Here is a 15,230-nt window from a genome sequence, read left to right as displayed (position 1 = left end):
CAGTGAAAGAAAGACGGTAGATAAATTTACAGAAAGCCTTCTGTTAAGAGGCCTGGAAAAAGGTTCTACTTATTTCTCTCCTGTAATGGGAGTCTTGAAAAGCCCAAAGGAAGGTGCAGAAAAACATGAAAGAGTAACACGGCATGGCCTCGCCCCGCACCCAGCCAATATTTCCTTCCACCACACCCCCGCCCCCAACAATACATGCCCACGAGGAGGAGACACCCGGGAAGAAAAATTCCTTCTGCTGCACGGCCAGGAAAGAAACAGGCCAAGACTTTCCCAAGTCTTTGTTGTCATTCTCAAGGAACAGCCTGATGATATTGGTAAAAATTTTACTTGTTGAGATCAAAGCTTGTTGGGGGAAAATTAGTAATGAAGAATTCCTTAGGTGCTTCTTGGTTAAGTAAGTATCTGAGGGGCTGAGCTCCAATCACTCTGGAACTCACAGTTCTAGCCTAGTTAGTAATCTTTCACAAAATCCAGGGTCCAAACGGGAGCTAGGCTTTGGCAAATGGTTACAAATTTTGAGCAGGTAGGTGGGCACAAGGGGATGGGGTGGTCTCCGCTCACCACTGGCTGGGAAGAGGACCTCTCTACCTCCTCGTGCTTCAGATCCCAATTTTTCGCCAGAGTTTGAGAGGTGAGGCCAAAGAGCATGGGGCACTTCTATTTCCAGCTTCTTTTAATTAGTCTCAACTCCAGTCCACTGGTAAGGTTAAATAATATTTCAGGTTAATTAAGGTTAAGGGAGAGGGAGATCAGAGAGAATGAGAGAGAGAGAAAGCCAGGTGGCTTCTGCTTGCTTTCCAGTGAGACCATGGAGGGCAAGAAAGAGGCAGGTTTCAGGCACTTGGTAAACTGAAAGCAAACTTCTTTATTGTACACAGTACAGAATATAACGCAGCTTGGCAGGATTGCATACGGCCCTGCGCGGGGGAAAGTATTTCAAATCAACTGGCAGGTTAAAGCCTTTCTGCACTGTAGACTTTCCACACTCTGGAAAAGAAGCAAAAATAAAACAAAACAAAAGAAATAAAAAAAAAAACCAAAACCATCCGGGAGGTGCATGAGTCCAATGGGAATGCAACGGTGATACGCCATCCTGTGTCCCGTGACAGCACAGGCCCGGTAGTTACAGCGTGGGGTGGGGGGTGGGGAGGAGAGCTCAGGCTACAGAAGGTTAGTTTCATACTTGCTAAGACAGCGTAAATCCATCAAGAAAAGAAAACCCAAACCAGGAGAAGGAAGAAAAAAAACAAATCCTATACAGCATTTACAACAAATAAATCTCTAGCCAGCTGGGGGTGAAGTATGCATCTATATATAGACTATGTGTAGGTTAGAGAGCTATAAATATGGTTGGGGAAGAGTCCTTTGATTAGAGTACAATGCTAATTAAGGCCCAAGCTAGAGGTTCAATACCTTGGCGGGCTAATTAGCTTCCAATAGGGGGAAACCTTATGTGTTCATAGCTGTAAAACGCGCCCCTTCTCCCTAGTGAACCTCTTTGCGAACGTGCTGCTGCTGATCAGAAGGGGGACTAGTGGAGACGGGTGCGCACCCTGTTCAGAGGCAACAACGGAAAGCATGTTTCTTCCCCTCACTGGGTCAGCACTGTCTGGTGCAGGTGCAGACCAGGGGTCATTATCAACGTGCTAAGTGCCGCGGGGGGCGGGAGGGGGAGCAAGGGATCCTATCAGCGGAGCAGGCAGCAAGGCACTACCACTTACTTCCTAAGAACTTCTCCTTTACTCTGAGGCCGACTTGCACATTGCTTTAGCTGGGTGGTGGAAAACTTTTCCAGTATCATACAGCATCTGGAGTAAACTTTTTTTTTTTTTTTTTTTTTTTTGATAAGGTGGAGGGAAACTAAACTGCTAGCACTGTTTTACCTGTCAGTGTCACACGTACATCTCAAACCCTGTTGAATCCTATGCAGGGTTTAAAGTCCAAGAATTAAAGAAAAAAAAAAAAAAAGAAAACGAACTGATGAAATGGAAATTGTCATCGGTCATGCCTGGGGAGACAGCAGACAGCCCCAGGGTTCCCACCGGGTGGCCAGGTGTCAAATGGACATGACGCGTATTATGTACATATGCTTTCCAGAGAGGGCTTGTTAGAGGACACGGGGAACTATACACATGGAATCTAAGCGGTGTGTCCAGGCTGCCCTGCACACCTCAAAAATATACAACTCAGGTGCAAATGTTCCGTCAGGCTGTCTGGTGCAGAAAGCACAAAGCAGGCAATAGAGTGGGCTTGTGCGTGGCTAAGGGGGAGCCCCCAGCAAAGCCCCTTTCAAGCTGCAGCGTCTTCATCAGTCGGCACTGCCGTGCTAAGGACGCAGTGCACAGTTACCAAAAGGTTTGTTTTTTTTTTTTTGCTTTAAATACCAAAACTACAAAAATCAGTTTATAAACTGTTTTCCCAAAACAACCACCAAAACAAAACGATCCCCCGAATCGAAGCAAAACAAAATACTGTCAAAAGTGTAAGTCACCCTTCTACAATGAAAGCCGTCCACACACAGCCGTGTGACTGGGAAGAGAAAGGGGGCTTGTTCTACGTGGTGACCACATGGCTAGAAGGTTCCCAAGAGTAGCGACGGTTTATTATTTGAGAACCACGGAGTGGGTAACAGCTGTTCTGACTTTCACCCCCTTCTTTCTAGACCCAGGGGGAAACATTTCAGCTTGAGCTTGAAGAGCTCTCCGAATTTTAAGATCTACTTTTAACCCTTCATGGGCTGAGCTGCCCCAGCTTCTTCGCCGAACGTTCTATGGGTTTGTCATTTCTTTGTCAATAAATTGTGCAAATCAGAGCCCTTCGATGTAAAGGCAATTAGTAGTCCATGACCAATGCAGATTGTCACACACTCTGTCCCGGTTTGTGGGCACTAACCTGAACAAGGTATTGCTTTGCAGATATTGTCCGTGGGAAGGAGGCTTCTTTGCAATCTCTTCCCAGAAACCTTGTCAGGATCAGAGCTGAGGCACCAGCCTTTTGGTGGTTTTTCGGTCCCTTCCCTGTTCCCACTCCCCAGCCAAGGTATCTGTCGTTAAGGGTGCCAATCCAGAGACAGCTTGGGTTCTCCAGATAATACTCAAAGGGCAAGCTTTAGGAACAGCCAAAAACACACACAAAACCACTGCCCTCGTTTGCCTGAATGGGAACTGCTAGCTCTAGGGTTCGGCCGCTCAGCCACTCAGAAACTTAGTAAGCAAAGCCCTCAGCATAGGGGAGGCTGCCGCAGCGATCCATGTCCAGGAGGTAAGCTGGGTTGTCTTCAAAGTGGGTCAGCGGCAGGGTATCTTCCTCGTTGAGGTGACACTCAGACTCTGCTTTCAGGAACGGACGCTGGTTGTCGGGGAAGGCCATGGAGAAAAGGGCATCTGGGTCACAGACAAATTTGTAGACATATCGCTCCCCGGCCACCTGAGAGAGAAAGCACACCTTCTCAGACCCAGCTGGAACAGGGCACGGGGTCGCAGGGGTGGGGGGAGGAAACCAGGGAAGGGAAGGATGGTGAGGTATTCATATGTCAACAAGTTCTCAAGGAGCCGGGGACCAAAGGACGCGCATTAGTAGCTGATGGCCCAGACCATTCCGATTTATTTGGAGAAATATGGGAGACCTCTCATGTGCCAAGTGTTTTGTTGACACCAGTGCTCAGCAGCGGTGTCATCTGACTGACTGAAAGACACCCCAATTTCAAATTCACACTGGATAGGCTCACCTTTTGTTTGTTTGTTTATGTTCTTTTAGAGGCAAATTCTCACTGTGTTATATTCACAGGTGAGAAAGAAAGGTTATACTGAGGCCGGTGCGTGGTGTTACAAGGAAGATTGAAAAGTGAAAAGCAGAAGTCAGGCCATGTTTTCAGTTACCTCCAAAGTCCACAGTCTTCACGGTACAGCTTCGTTATTTCAAAAGGCTAGGAATTTGATCATTAAAGCCTATGCGGAAGTTTGAATGTATTCCAAAGCCAAACAGAACTGCTTTTTGGCTTACCAATGATTTAAAATTTTGCATTCCACAGTTCTGCTACATCGAAGAACTGCTAACTATCTTTTTATGAATTTTATGCATTATCTTATTATTAGAACCAAAGGTCTTGATTCAAAGGCCTCACGATGTAGCTGATGAGCCATCCAGGTCCATGGGATCAGCCATTCTCTGCTGGTTGGTTAGCATCAGTGCAAGAGGAACTCCACCATTGAAAATCAAGCCTGATAATGTGCTTGGCTTGGGTAATGCAAAGGGGCAAGGGAAGGCCGCTGAAATTACTGATAAAATGAACATGTTTAAGCTCAAAAATTCAAAAGGTCGAGTTTTACCCTGCCCTTTGGTCATTATGTTGTGATTCTAGAATCTCTTTTCAATTGCAGAAATATGGCTTTGCTTCTAAATCTTGGGTTTAAAAACATCTGTTGCTATGGTGGCAGCTTAGAGAGGGAACGGTAGAATTCTCCTAATAGGTCCGAAAGCTTATTTTATGGTGACATGTCTGTCTAGTCACCAGAACACGGTTGTCTGCACCAATGTTCTTTGGAACTCAAGCACTAGGAATTAGGGGCTGTGTGAGCAAAACTGAACAAGCAGCATCATCACCAAAACAAGATGTAAGGGTAGCAGATATACCCAAACAACCCTATTTAGTTACAGGCTTAACGCTAAATCTCTTGATGGCCCACCCCAAAAGCCAGTACATATATGCAGCAGAGTGAGGCAGAAGGGCAGAGTGGAAATAATACGAGATCAGGAGCCAGGAGTGGATGGCTTCCCATCCTCGTTCAGACACTAATGAGTCTTAACCTCTGTGCACCTCAATTTTCCCTTTCAAAAGCTGAGAGTATGGGACTCCAGGCTTTCTATATCTCTCCCCATGCGGGCATCCTATCATTCACCCTTAATTAGTTTTCTTTCACTCATGGGTCATGTCATAAATATAGCAACAATTCCTTACATGGCATAGCACAGTATTACCTCTGGGACATTTTCACATATATTACCCTGTGAAATTACAGTAGGGTTTTTTTTTTATTGTTTTGTTTATTTGTTTTGTTTTGTTTTTTGGGGAAGAGAAGTTTTGGCAGGTCAATCTAAAGCATCCAACTAATAAATGAGAGTGTTAGGATTGGAAGCCATCCAAGCCTCATTCTTGTGCCTCCCAGCACTCTGCCTGTTTCGTCCTCAGAAATGAAGTTCTCTTCCACTTCCTGAAACAACTGAGGACCTGGTCCCAGGGAAAACTAATTGTTGGTAGTTCAAGTTATTGTGTCTTGGTCACATTCCCTCAGATTGGATCTGGAGTTGGGAATAGCAAAGGAATAATAACTCTTCTTCCTGAATTTTAGGATTCCACCTGATAGTATTAACGTTAAAAGGGGTGTGTGTGTGTGTGTGTATGTGTGAGAGAGAGAGAGAGAGAAAGGTTTGGGGGAAAATGGAAAGTGATTGCGAATGGGTTTGGGGTTTCTTTCTGGGGCGATAAAATCTTCTAAAATTGATTGTGGTGATGGTTGCACAACTCTGTGAATATATTTTAAAAACCACTGAATTGTATGCTTTACAGAAAGGGGAAGTCAAGAGACTGCCCATTTAGATTGTCTATCAACTCTGTGCCAAGCACTATAGTCGAACCCTCAGCGCTGCCCCAGAGGAGCTCACAGTACAGTACAGAGAGAAGGACTGTGATGGAGAGGTGCACGGGGGCTACTGGGGGCAAGAAAGGAGACCCAGCCTTAGGACTTCAGATTCTTGGGAGTGATGAGGTGATGATCGGCTGGCCAGGTAATGAAGGCATTAGGAATGTTCTAGTTCTTAAATAGAATGACAGTTTAATAGCCCCCCCCCCCCACTTTCTGATATGCCTAATGACTTCCATGCATGTGGTGTATATTCTTTGGTAAACAAATTCTACATGAATTAAGAGAAGATGGCCATACTAGTGAAAGCAGTGAAGCATGGGTGAGGAAACGAGTTGTTGATGGTACCCAGACCAGCAATAGCCTTAGAGTCTGTATGAAACACTACAAAGTCTATAAGATGTTACCTTTATCTTTACCTTTCTTCTCTATCGAGAGGCCCATGGCAAACTCTTTAATACTTTTGAAGGTGGTGAGAGGAAACTGGGGTCCCATTACCACCTGCCTATGAAAGAGGTAAGCCTGGCTTCAGCACAGACAGGTTTTCAGCAGCCATGGCCGTATACTTCTGCCACTGCATCTTACTGGCTACCCACCACAGACAGCCTAAATGTGTAAATGTTAGAATCTGGGTAAGAGCGTGGCATAAAATACGGTGGCTAAGAAAGATGAACCAGTGATTAATCATTCCCATCTTCTGCCTATCCAAGTAATTTTCAGATTGTGGTCCCATTCCACCCAGCCAATGAGGATTTTTGTACCGGCTTCCTCAAAATATGCCTTAGCCTTCATTCTGCAAAGAGTGACCTGGTACTAGTTGATTCTGCTGCCATTCTATAAACCTTGTGGGTTTTTTTTTTGTAGTTGTTGTTTTTCACATTTGAGTTCCAGTTTTTTCTATAGGTTCTGAAAGAGAAATAGGATTTCCTTACTCCTCTAACACTATTGAGAGTATGAAACCAAGAGATTTAGAGGTCTGGGTATTTTGACAATGCAAGACTTCAGCTCAGCTCTTATGGGAGTGGAGGCCTTCAAACTGACTCCTCCATGTACTCCTTTACAGATGTAACTGTTGGACTATGTTTCTGGACATTTTGGTAATTAGAGGCAGGTTAAGTAAAGCCGGGGGGCCTAATTTTCCTATAGTGTGTTCCATGTGCAGCCTCTGGTGTTTGCGTCCCCAAGAGCATTAGAAATACTCTTCATATCTCATTTCACTCTTAAGTTTTTTCTCCCAAGTTTTTTCCTACCACGGAATCGCTAACATTTTCTCCCAGCCATTACACACAGTCGTATTACAGAAGCCCTTGACATGTTTGAAAGTGGTCAGAGTGGTCTAGGTGCCTCTCGTAACTGCTCACCTTCTGCATGATGCCCTTTTCGTAGTAATAGCGTAGAGAACGGCTGAGCTTGTCATAGTTCATGGCTGGCCGGTTCTTTTGGATACCCCAGCGCCGAGCAACCTAAAGAGACAGGGAAGTAGAGAGCAATGGAAACTCGTTCCTTGGGCCTAGTGGTATTCTCCCAATCCTGGGAGCGCCAGTTCTGAGACTTGACTGCTTTGGCCAATGGTCTGGAAGCAAAAATACTTAATTCCCTCAAGACCCAATATTCAACAAAGGTGATGAGTCAGTCACAACTGCTAAGAGAGGTGAGATCCAGAGGTGGAAGGATCCTAGCACTTTAAGATTACAGAGGGCTTGGCTAATGGCCCAGAGGAAGCAGGCTCTCTACTGTTTCTCCACATATGAATTATTGACCAATACCCATAGACCATTAACATGTTGCCATTAAGTGCTATGGTTTCTGTAGCAGTCAATAAGGAATAATTAGAATGGTCATTCCTGAAACATTAGAAACACACTAGTGAGTTGCTAATGGGCCAGCAGAGCAAAAGTTCAATTCTAATAAGATTGGCGAGGGGCTGGGAGCTGTTTACTTACTGCAGCTCATGGAGTAAGGGGGAACCAGATCATTCCAGCCCACTGCCATCCAATCCCCTGCTCCCAGCAGACTTGCAGAATGGACATTAAAACATGCAGCACCATTATCCACTTAATGAAAAATTAACAGGGCTTCCCAAACAGTTCTGAAGTACATTATATCCAACCCAGTCCACCTGAGGTGCAGTGATGGGGAGATGTAATTGGAGTTTTAGGCAAAGATGCCTGATAGCAAGAAAATTTCCTAGTAGAGTTTACTCAATTGTCAGGACAGCCAAGCAATTCCTGCTCTCAAGAATCCCAATGTCCAAATCCTACTTGTAAGGATGACCGTCCATATAGAAGAGTAACTTTAGAAATGGGAGTCTCCTCAGAGGTCTTTAAATGTATGGAAACCAGGGGTCATGTTTTGAATATTTGAGGTCACTTTTGGAAACTTAAGAAAAAAACAAAAACAAAATAACTATATTCCTTTGATCTTTAAAAAAACAGATGTTACACATGGAGTGGGAAGCAGGGAGACTGCAAATGGGAAAGTGGATAAAAAAAAAAGCATTTCACTTAAAGCATCTGGGCAGAATGAAAGCAACATCTTCTGAAATCAGGATTCTAAAATGACCTTTAAAAATGCCAGAAATGATCTGATAAGCAAGAAAGAATGCATCTGTCCTAATTACATTAGAATAATTCAATAGCCATGATTCTGATTCCTCTCTGCCTTGCAACAGACCGTGTGAAAGTGAAGTTTCCATTCGTTTGCTTTGGGCCCCTATGGCACGCACGATGTCCCTGGCTCTCCTTCTTTCTCCATACTCTACCCATCCAAGTCTCTCTTTGAAATAGCCAAAAAGGCACATTTCACCAAAAATCCATCCCTTGGCTACAGAAGATAAACATTTTCAACCAAAAGAAACAGCGGTGCAAGAGAGACCTGCTCAACCAATACACAACCTTCTACCCTGTTCAAAAGCAATGACTACGAAACTGACTTTGAACTGCTGTGAGCCCACTAGATGCCGGGAACCCAAAAGGAAGCCCAGTCTCATCGTCTTCCTGTATTCAGTGGTGGAAATCAATTATGGAAGATTCTTCAGCTCCAGCCCTGACCTCTCTCTGCTGTCACTTGCATATGCAGTGGCTTCCTGGAGCGCGGTTCTGCATCCGCACCGACTTCCAAGCAGCTCTGGTAGCCATAGTTACTGACTCATCCTCTTGGGCCAGGGCCCTGTGATTCAGGAGCCCTCCCCAGGGCTGCTCCTTCTACAGTAATGCATGATGAAGCACAACGGCAAGCTGCTGGAAATGAAGGCTGCCCCATTTCTGGGGGAAGGGGAGCAGGCAAGAGCTTGTTAGCAGCTCTTTCTGTCATTTTCCCATTCATTACTTTGATCACACACATCTTGAGGATAGAGGCTGAAAGAGTTAAAAAAACCCCTCACATTTCTCTTCCTCCCTCTTCAAGAGACAGCAAGCCACAGCACGGGGAGCAGCTCTTTCTCGAAGCCCATCCTTTTAAACCTCCCCATGGCATCAGTTATCTGCCACATGTTCAACAAACAACCCTACCCCCCAAAATATTCATTAATGCAGATTCACAGTTAAAATGGCTCCAGATTAAAGCCGAGTCAGTCATAATTGAGAGGGTGCTAAGCTGGATGACTATCAAAAGACATTTGATTAGGGGGCCTGCCAAAACGCAGCTCTAAAACCACAATTTCCATGCACAGTGTAATGGATATTATGGATAATTACCCAGAGTGCACTACTCAGCCACACAGCTGCCTACAATTACGTCCCAAACAGCTTCCTCCTCCGCTTCACCCTTCAGGCTCCCCCCATGACAACGTCTTCCAGCTTTCTCGAGGAGTTGGTATCTTCCCGGCTTTAACAAAGAGTGGGGATGGTGAAGTTAACACAACCGGGAGGGAAAGAGCTCAGCCAACGCTGCCCGCTGCGTGTCCTGAGGCCAGAGTGTGCACGCGGAATAGAAGTGGTTCTGGAACGTCAGAGAGCGGATCACTCAGAGCTCGTGGAGCACCAGGGGATTTCAGGGTGGGGTGGAAAGAAGGATTCCTGCAGAAACGAAGCGGTCCTGTTGGCTGAGGGAGGCGCAAAGCCACAAGAGGCCTCTCGTGTGACTTGGCTACTTGGCATTTATGAGCATTTTGGACTAATGTTAGTTTCTCTAAGAAGTATGAAAGCAGGAACCTTTTACCATCAGTTCATCATTGTGTTTCCAGCTGGTAGGAAAGCCAAAGATTCAATAAGGCTTTATAGAGGATCATAGCCAGGTTCACCTGCAACAGCACAGCCCGTGGTCAGGCCCAAGGCAGTGGCAATAAAGGAATAAAAGCTCCTGTTTGTGAAATGAGATAAATCAATAAGGACGGCCCCTGTGACAGACACAGACTTGCTTGCAGTAAGCCTCAGTGAGTCCAGGCAACATGCTTTCTTCAAGCATCTGGTCAACCAGTCCAGGTTAGGAGGAAGAGCCTGTAGGGCGGATGGCTCTTGGGCATGCCTCCATTTTCCACCTGACTTGCTCCAGGAAAACCTTCGAGAAACACAGGAGTACCAAACTCCGGCTTTGAAGGGAGACTCAGTCTTAACGGAAATGGGTGACGATGGGAGATGGCCTCATACTTTCATTTTTATGAAAGACGTAAGACAGGGAACACCACAGATCCTTCTTCTATAACTGCCTTTAGTGAAGCCTTCCTTACCCTCCTAGTAGCCGGGATTCTTGAGACATTTCCAATCCACATAGTCTCCTTTTCTCATCTTAACTTTCAGAACATTTTCTTCTTCCAAACCAAGTGCCAAGTGGCTATTTCCTGCTGTTGACCCCCAGGCCAACTGATCCGTTTGGTGTGCTGAGGTGAGCCCTGGAGTTAATCCAACAACATCTAAAACTGCCATTCTTGCTCAAATGCCTGCTAAGAGGACTGTTGCCATTTCATTTACATCCAACCCAAAGACAGCTTTTGCTCTGCTGGTTTAACGTATAATGCCTAAGTATAAGCTACCAGAAGAAGCCTATATCAGATATTCAGGACAGTTTTTTCCCCCCTCATTTATAATTTCTCTAGAGTCTAAATCAAATAGAAATTTAAAATCAACCCCTTTGGAATATGCCAAACTGAGAACATGATTTAATTTACTTCCCTATGTGATATTCAGGAAAGGGGTTCTGTAGATTTTCCCCATTGAAGAAATGATACTGATGCTGTCTATAGGCCTTTCTGTCAATAGTTCTGGGCACACAAATAGTAATAGTGTTTCTTTTTCTATTAGGATAATGAAGGTTTGGGCTACCTCTCAACTATTGTGATGCCACATAATACACTTAAGAAAAATCTAAGCCCATAAGAACGACTCATTTCTGATCATTTTATTTCTCTAGGGTAGAGTCATTTGAAATATACAATCTGTTGTATTGTAATTGCATCTGATATTACCACAAAGTCATATAATATGTTAACGTAACCTCAAATATAGCCTGTAACAAATGAGGACCCACACCAATACAAGTTGGTATCACCAACATATTGGTATCACTGAAACAGCACTTGAAAAAGACTTTTCGATATGGAAAACAGATGCTCTCTGGATGCAAGTCTTCGTGGCCACACTCTTCCGATTTTACAGACATATTACTAATACTTCTTGTGTTTTCTACAGTGGAGAACTTTGCCTGTCCCTGAATTGTAACTTGTCCTAGTAACAGGAAGAGAACTGCCAAATCCACTGGCCGGGTCAGAATCTGAATGAGAAAAGCATCCTTAACACAGCAAGAAGCTTCCACTGAGAACTGAACAAGAGCAGACATCATCATCATCATTGTTGTCATCATCAACCAATCAAGCATCACCCAAGCCCGGCCCTGGTGCTTACCTCCTCAGGTTCTATCAGCTTAAACTCCATGCCACGGCCCGTCCAGGCAATGAAGTGGGCATTGGCCGGGTCATCAAGCAGGGTAACCAGGAACTGCCACAGCTGAAGAGAACCTCGCCTCTGGTAAGGGGGCCCCTCCCGATACATGGTGGGCTCTTGTTTGACTTTGCCTATTTGGGATGAGGATATACATGCAATAGTTTAGTCTTAGGTTTCTTGGACAATTTGGGCATGAAGGATTTGTGAATGCCAACAAGATTGAGGGGCTCTGATATCGCTGACATTCTGGCTTAGCAACAAACTGGAGGAGCTACTTACCTTCCAATCTCTCAGGAACAACACAAGTGTCGTCAAAGTACAACCGGGGATCTTTTTCATATGAAAAACCTGAAAAAAAATTTAAAAAGAATGAACATGTTGCTTAACAAATTCTATCTGTATCCTACTAAAACTCTGGTTTTAAGGACTAAAATGGAATTCTGCTATTTCGGGTCCTAAGCCCTACTAATTGCCATATGTTTGCCAGACTCAATCTGACAGGGCTTCAGAAGGACTTAGGCATTGGTGTTCTGATGCCTTAGTCAGAGAAGCATCGATTCCTCCTACTCGAGCTAAGACTTCAGAGAAGTGCTGAGTCATCAGTAAGTTCCTTCACATCTTGTTATAAGGTCTGTACAGGTCAGTGTTGCCGTGACTGAGCTTTTATATCTGAAAAGACAACTCATCTATTTCAGTGGGCCTACCTGGGAGGATTTGGTTGATCTGTACATAGTCTTACCATTTTCCTTTTAGCAAATATTAATTTCAACCTTTCCCAGGACTTGTCGAGGCTGCCCATGTACCTCATTCAATTATGAAAGAGCTTGGAGGGTGGACAACGATGCCAAAATGAGTAAAGACTTGGGCCTGTGGAGGATTGTGACCAGCAATAAATTTAAAAGCAAGCTGGAAGTATTATCACCAGACATAATGGAAGAAATCTGAAGAGACTTCTTAGCAATAAAAACTTGCTCATCGTAGAGTTAACAAACCAGAGGTCAAAAAAGGGGAACTGATGGGCTCAACACGTGTAAGTGTAAATGAAAGGAAGGGAGGGCAAAAAGTGAAAGAGGTCAAGGAGAGGGAAGGATGGCCAGCACTCTCAATCCAGAATGTGTGCCTTCTGTGCTGACCACCCAGTCACGTCACCAGGCACCCTGACGAGATCAGCGGTTCAAATCAAAGTCAGTTAATAGGCTTGATGGGACCACATCCCTCCCTGTGGCCACGCCTGTTTCTCAGGGGTGAGCATGCCAGCCCTGCTCCCTTCCAGCACACTCCTCAGCAGAGAGTCCTGGCAGCTCCCATGAACTCAGCCATGTGCCCTGCTCTGTCCAGCTGGGTGGGCAGTAGAGGGGGGTGTGCGTGTGTCGGGTGTGTGCATGGCAGGTGTGCGGTAGGGAGATGCCACGAACCTGCGCTGCGGTGAATGACTAGCATGAGATTTTGAGAAGGATTTGCTAGGACTTGAAAAGTTCACGGGTAAAGACGCCAGGAAATAATCTGTTCTTTCTTCACAATCGGCCAAGAAGATCAAGTTCTTCTTGGCAGGACCAGTGCTGTGTTTAAAAGGCCTGGGAGTGGGAAAGCACTGCCCGCCTTGGAAGAGACTGAGATTATCTTAGGGCGTGTGCTATTCATTTTTATTTTCTCAGCCTGAAGCACTATTTCTTGGTTTGCCGCACGATATCAAAGGAAGTCTATTTTACTGACATTTATTTATTAGTATATTTTATTGACATTTATTATTTAATCCAATAAATATTTATGCCAGGCACTGTGCTAGAAGAGGGTGGGTAACAAGAACAGAGACTTGGTGCTTGCTCTCATGCAGCTTGTATCCCAAAAACATGAGACTATTGGGAAAGAAAAGTGAGACTTGGGGTAGTGGGGAGCATTATAGAGTGTGGGCCATGGAGCCGGACTGACGGACCTGGATTCACTGTGTGACCTCTCTGCGCTCCAGCTTCCTCATTTGCAGACAGGGGAGGATGTTAATTGTATGAGAATTGGCTGTGTGAGAATATGGGTTATTAATATATACTCTGTTACGTTGATCTGTTTATCTTTATACCTCGGTGTCAAGAGTAGTGCCTGGCACATAAGTGTACAATAAATGATAGTTAAAAAGATTAAGATAGTAACCGTACATTGTGATGAGTATTATTAAGAAATTAACAGTAGGAGGGCCTGAGTGGCTCAGTCGGTTAAGTGTCCGACTCTTCATTTCAGCTCAGGTCATGATCTCAGGGTTGTGAAACTGGGCCTGAAGATTCTCTGTCTCCCTCACCCACTCCCCAAAAAAGAAATTAACTGGATAATGTGAGAACTTTATCTCATATAGTCTCTGTCATGGGTTCTAAATTCCTTGAGGATAAAGAACATGTCCTGAATATCTTCGTAATATCACATCGCCTTGTACATAATAAATGCTCAACAAATATTTGAATAAATATGAAAGAATCTCCATTAAAAAAAGATTTAAGAACACAACACTTGCTTTTAAGTCAGGGTTTCAGTGAATCCTATGATAAATTTATTTTCCAATCTGGTACCAGGAAACTGACTTTTATGACAAACTGTTACACTTTCTATTATCAATAAGTATTACATAATCCCTCCTCATGTTTCTTCCTTCTCCCTCCCTTTCTTTCTTTCCTTCTTTCCTTCCTTTTTCTCTCTCTCTCCCTCCTTTCTTTCTATTTTCCCCTTTCTTTTCTTTCTTTCCTTTCTCTCTCTCTTTCTGCCATGGCTGCCAGGAAGCTATAAATTTCCTGACTTCCTCTGGATTCTGATACTCCAGTGATGTTTTAATGGCCTTATTATAAAGCCATTATAAGGAAACTCTTCGAAATTTACACATCTGTCAAACTTGTATTATCTGGAAGGATAATACATTCACTGTATACAGGGGAAAAAAGGTAAACCTAAATGAAATTCTAGGTTTGGCTTTCAAACCAATCAGATGAGGGCCTGCCGTGAGTGTCATTTCAGTGTATCTGCGGTTTCTAGTCGCTGCCCCACGAGGTCTTTAAACATCTGCAAGATGTTGTTGGCTTATGTGAAATTAAGTCAGTTGAATTTGCCCCAGCAGTTACAGCAGTTGTGGCCACAACCATCCCACCACTCAAAGGTGGCAGGAAGGAAGAACCTATTTGAGGAGCCCAGGGGAAATGAAAGATTCACCCGCTGTGCAGAGATTCCAGGTGAACGAATGCTAAGGCAGGATGGCTATCTTAGTAATCACAGATGCCAATCAGAAACACTTGTTTCACTAACTGGCATCCGTGGTCAAGCCTCTAGAAGAAGGAAGGAGAAGCCACATCACAGTAATTTAGAGCAATTAAGAATGCAGGTCTCTTTGAAACTAGTTTCTCTGCTGCGTGGGGGGTCAGGGAGAGGAATGGAAGAGAGTAGGGGGAAAACACACAAACTCGCCAGATATTCTGTGTGTAGTAAGCAGCCCAATGCTTTACTAAAAATATTTCCTTTAAGAGCATGCTCCTTCCTAAATGTTGTAATTATGCAAAATGTTTTCCTCCCTCTCTTCCCCTACCCCCTCCCAGTTTGCCTGCTGCAGACATCAATTGCTGCCGCAGAAACATTCAGGAACCTGGAAGAGAGCCTCGCACAGCTGTGCTGATCGATCGCAGTCAGAGGTCCAGTAGACAGCCCTTCTTTCCCAGGGCTGGGCACGCACTCC

The 15,230-nt window shown here is 44.6% G+C and overlaps 1 protein-coding gene across 1 annotated transcript in view; it reads right to left on the bottom strand.

Annotated features, from left to right (window-relative positions):
• Positions 1–857: 857 nt before the first annotated feature.
• ETV5 (ETS variant transcription factor 5) overlaps positions 858–15,230 on the bottom strand; it is a 57,942-nt gene continuing 43,569 nt past the window's right edge. Inside the window, exons 10-13 of the mRNA XM_059391336.1 lie at positions 11,807–11,875; positions 11,489–11,658; positions 7,013–7,114; positions 858–3,438 (exon numbers count right to left, since the gene is read on the bottom strand). Coding sequence (XP_059247319.1) covers positions 3,217–3,438; positions 7,013–7,114; positions 11,489–11,658; positions 11,807–11,875 — 563 coding nt within the window. The 3' untranslated portion in view covers positions 858–3,216. The remainder of the gene's footprint in view (positions 3,439–7,012; positions 7,115–11,488; positions 11,659–11,806; positions 11,876–15,230) is intronic.

The sequence above is a fragment of the Mustela nigripes genome, chromosome 2 (genome assembly GCF_022355385.1).
Source record: "Mustela nigripes isolate SB6536 chromosome 2, MUSNIG.SB6536, whole genome shotgun sequence".
Classification (NCBI taxonomy): Eukaryota; Metazoa; Chordata; class Mammalia; order Carnivora; family Mustelidae; genus Mustela; species Mustela nigripes.
Note: the sequence above shows the minus strand (reverse complement) of the source record. Positions and strands in the feature narration are given on the sequence as shown.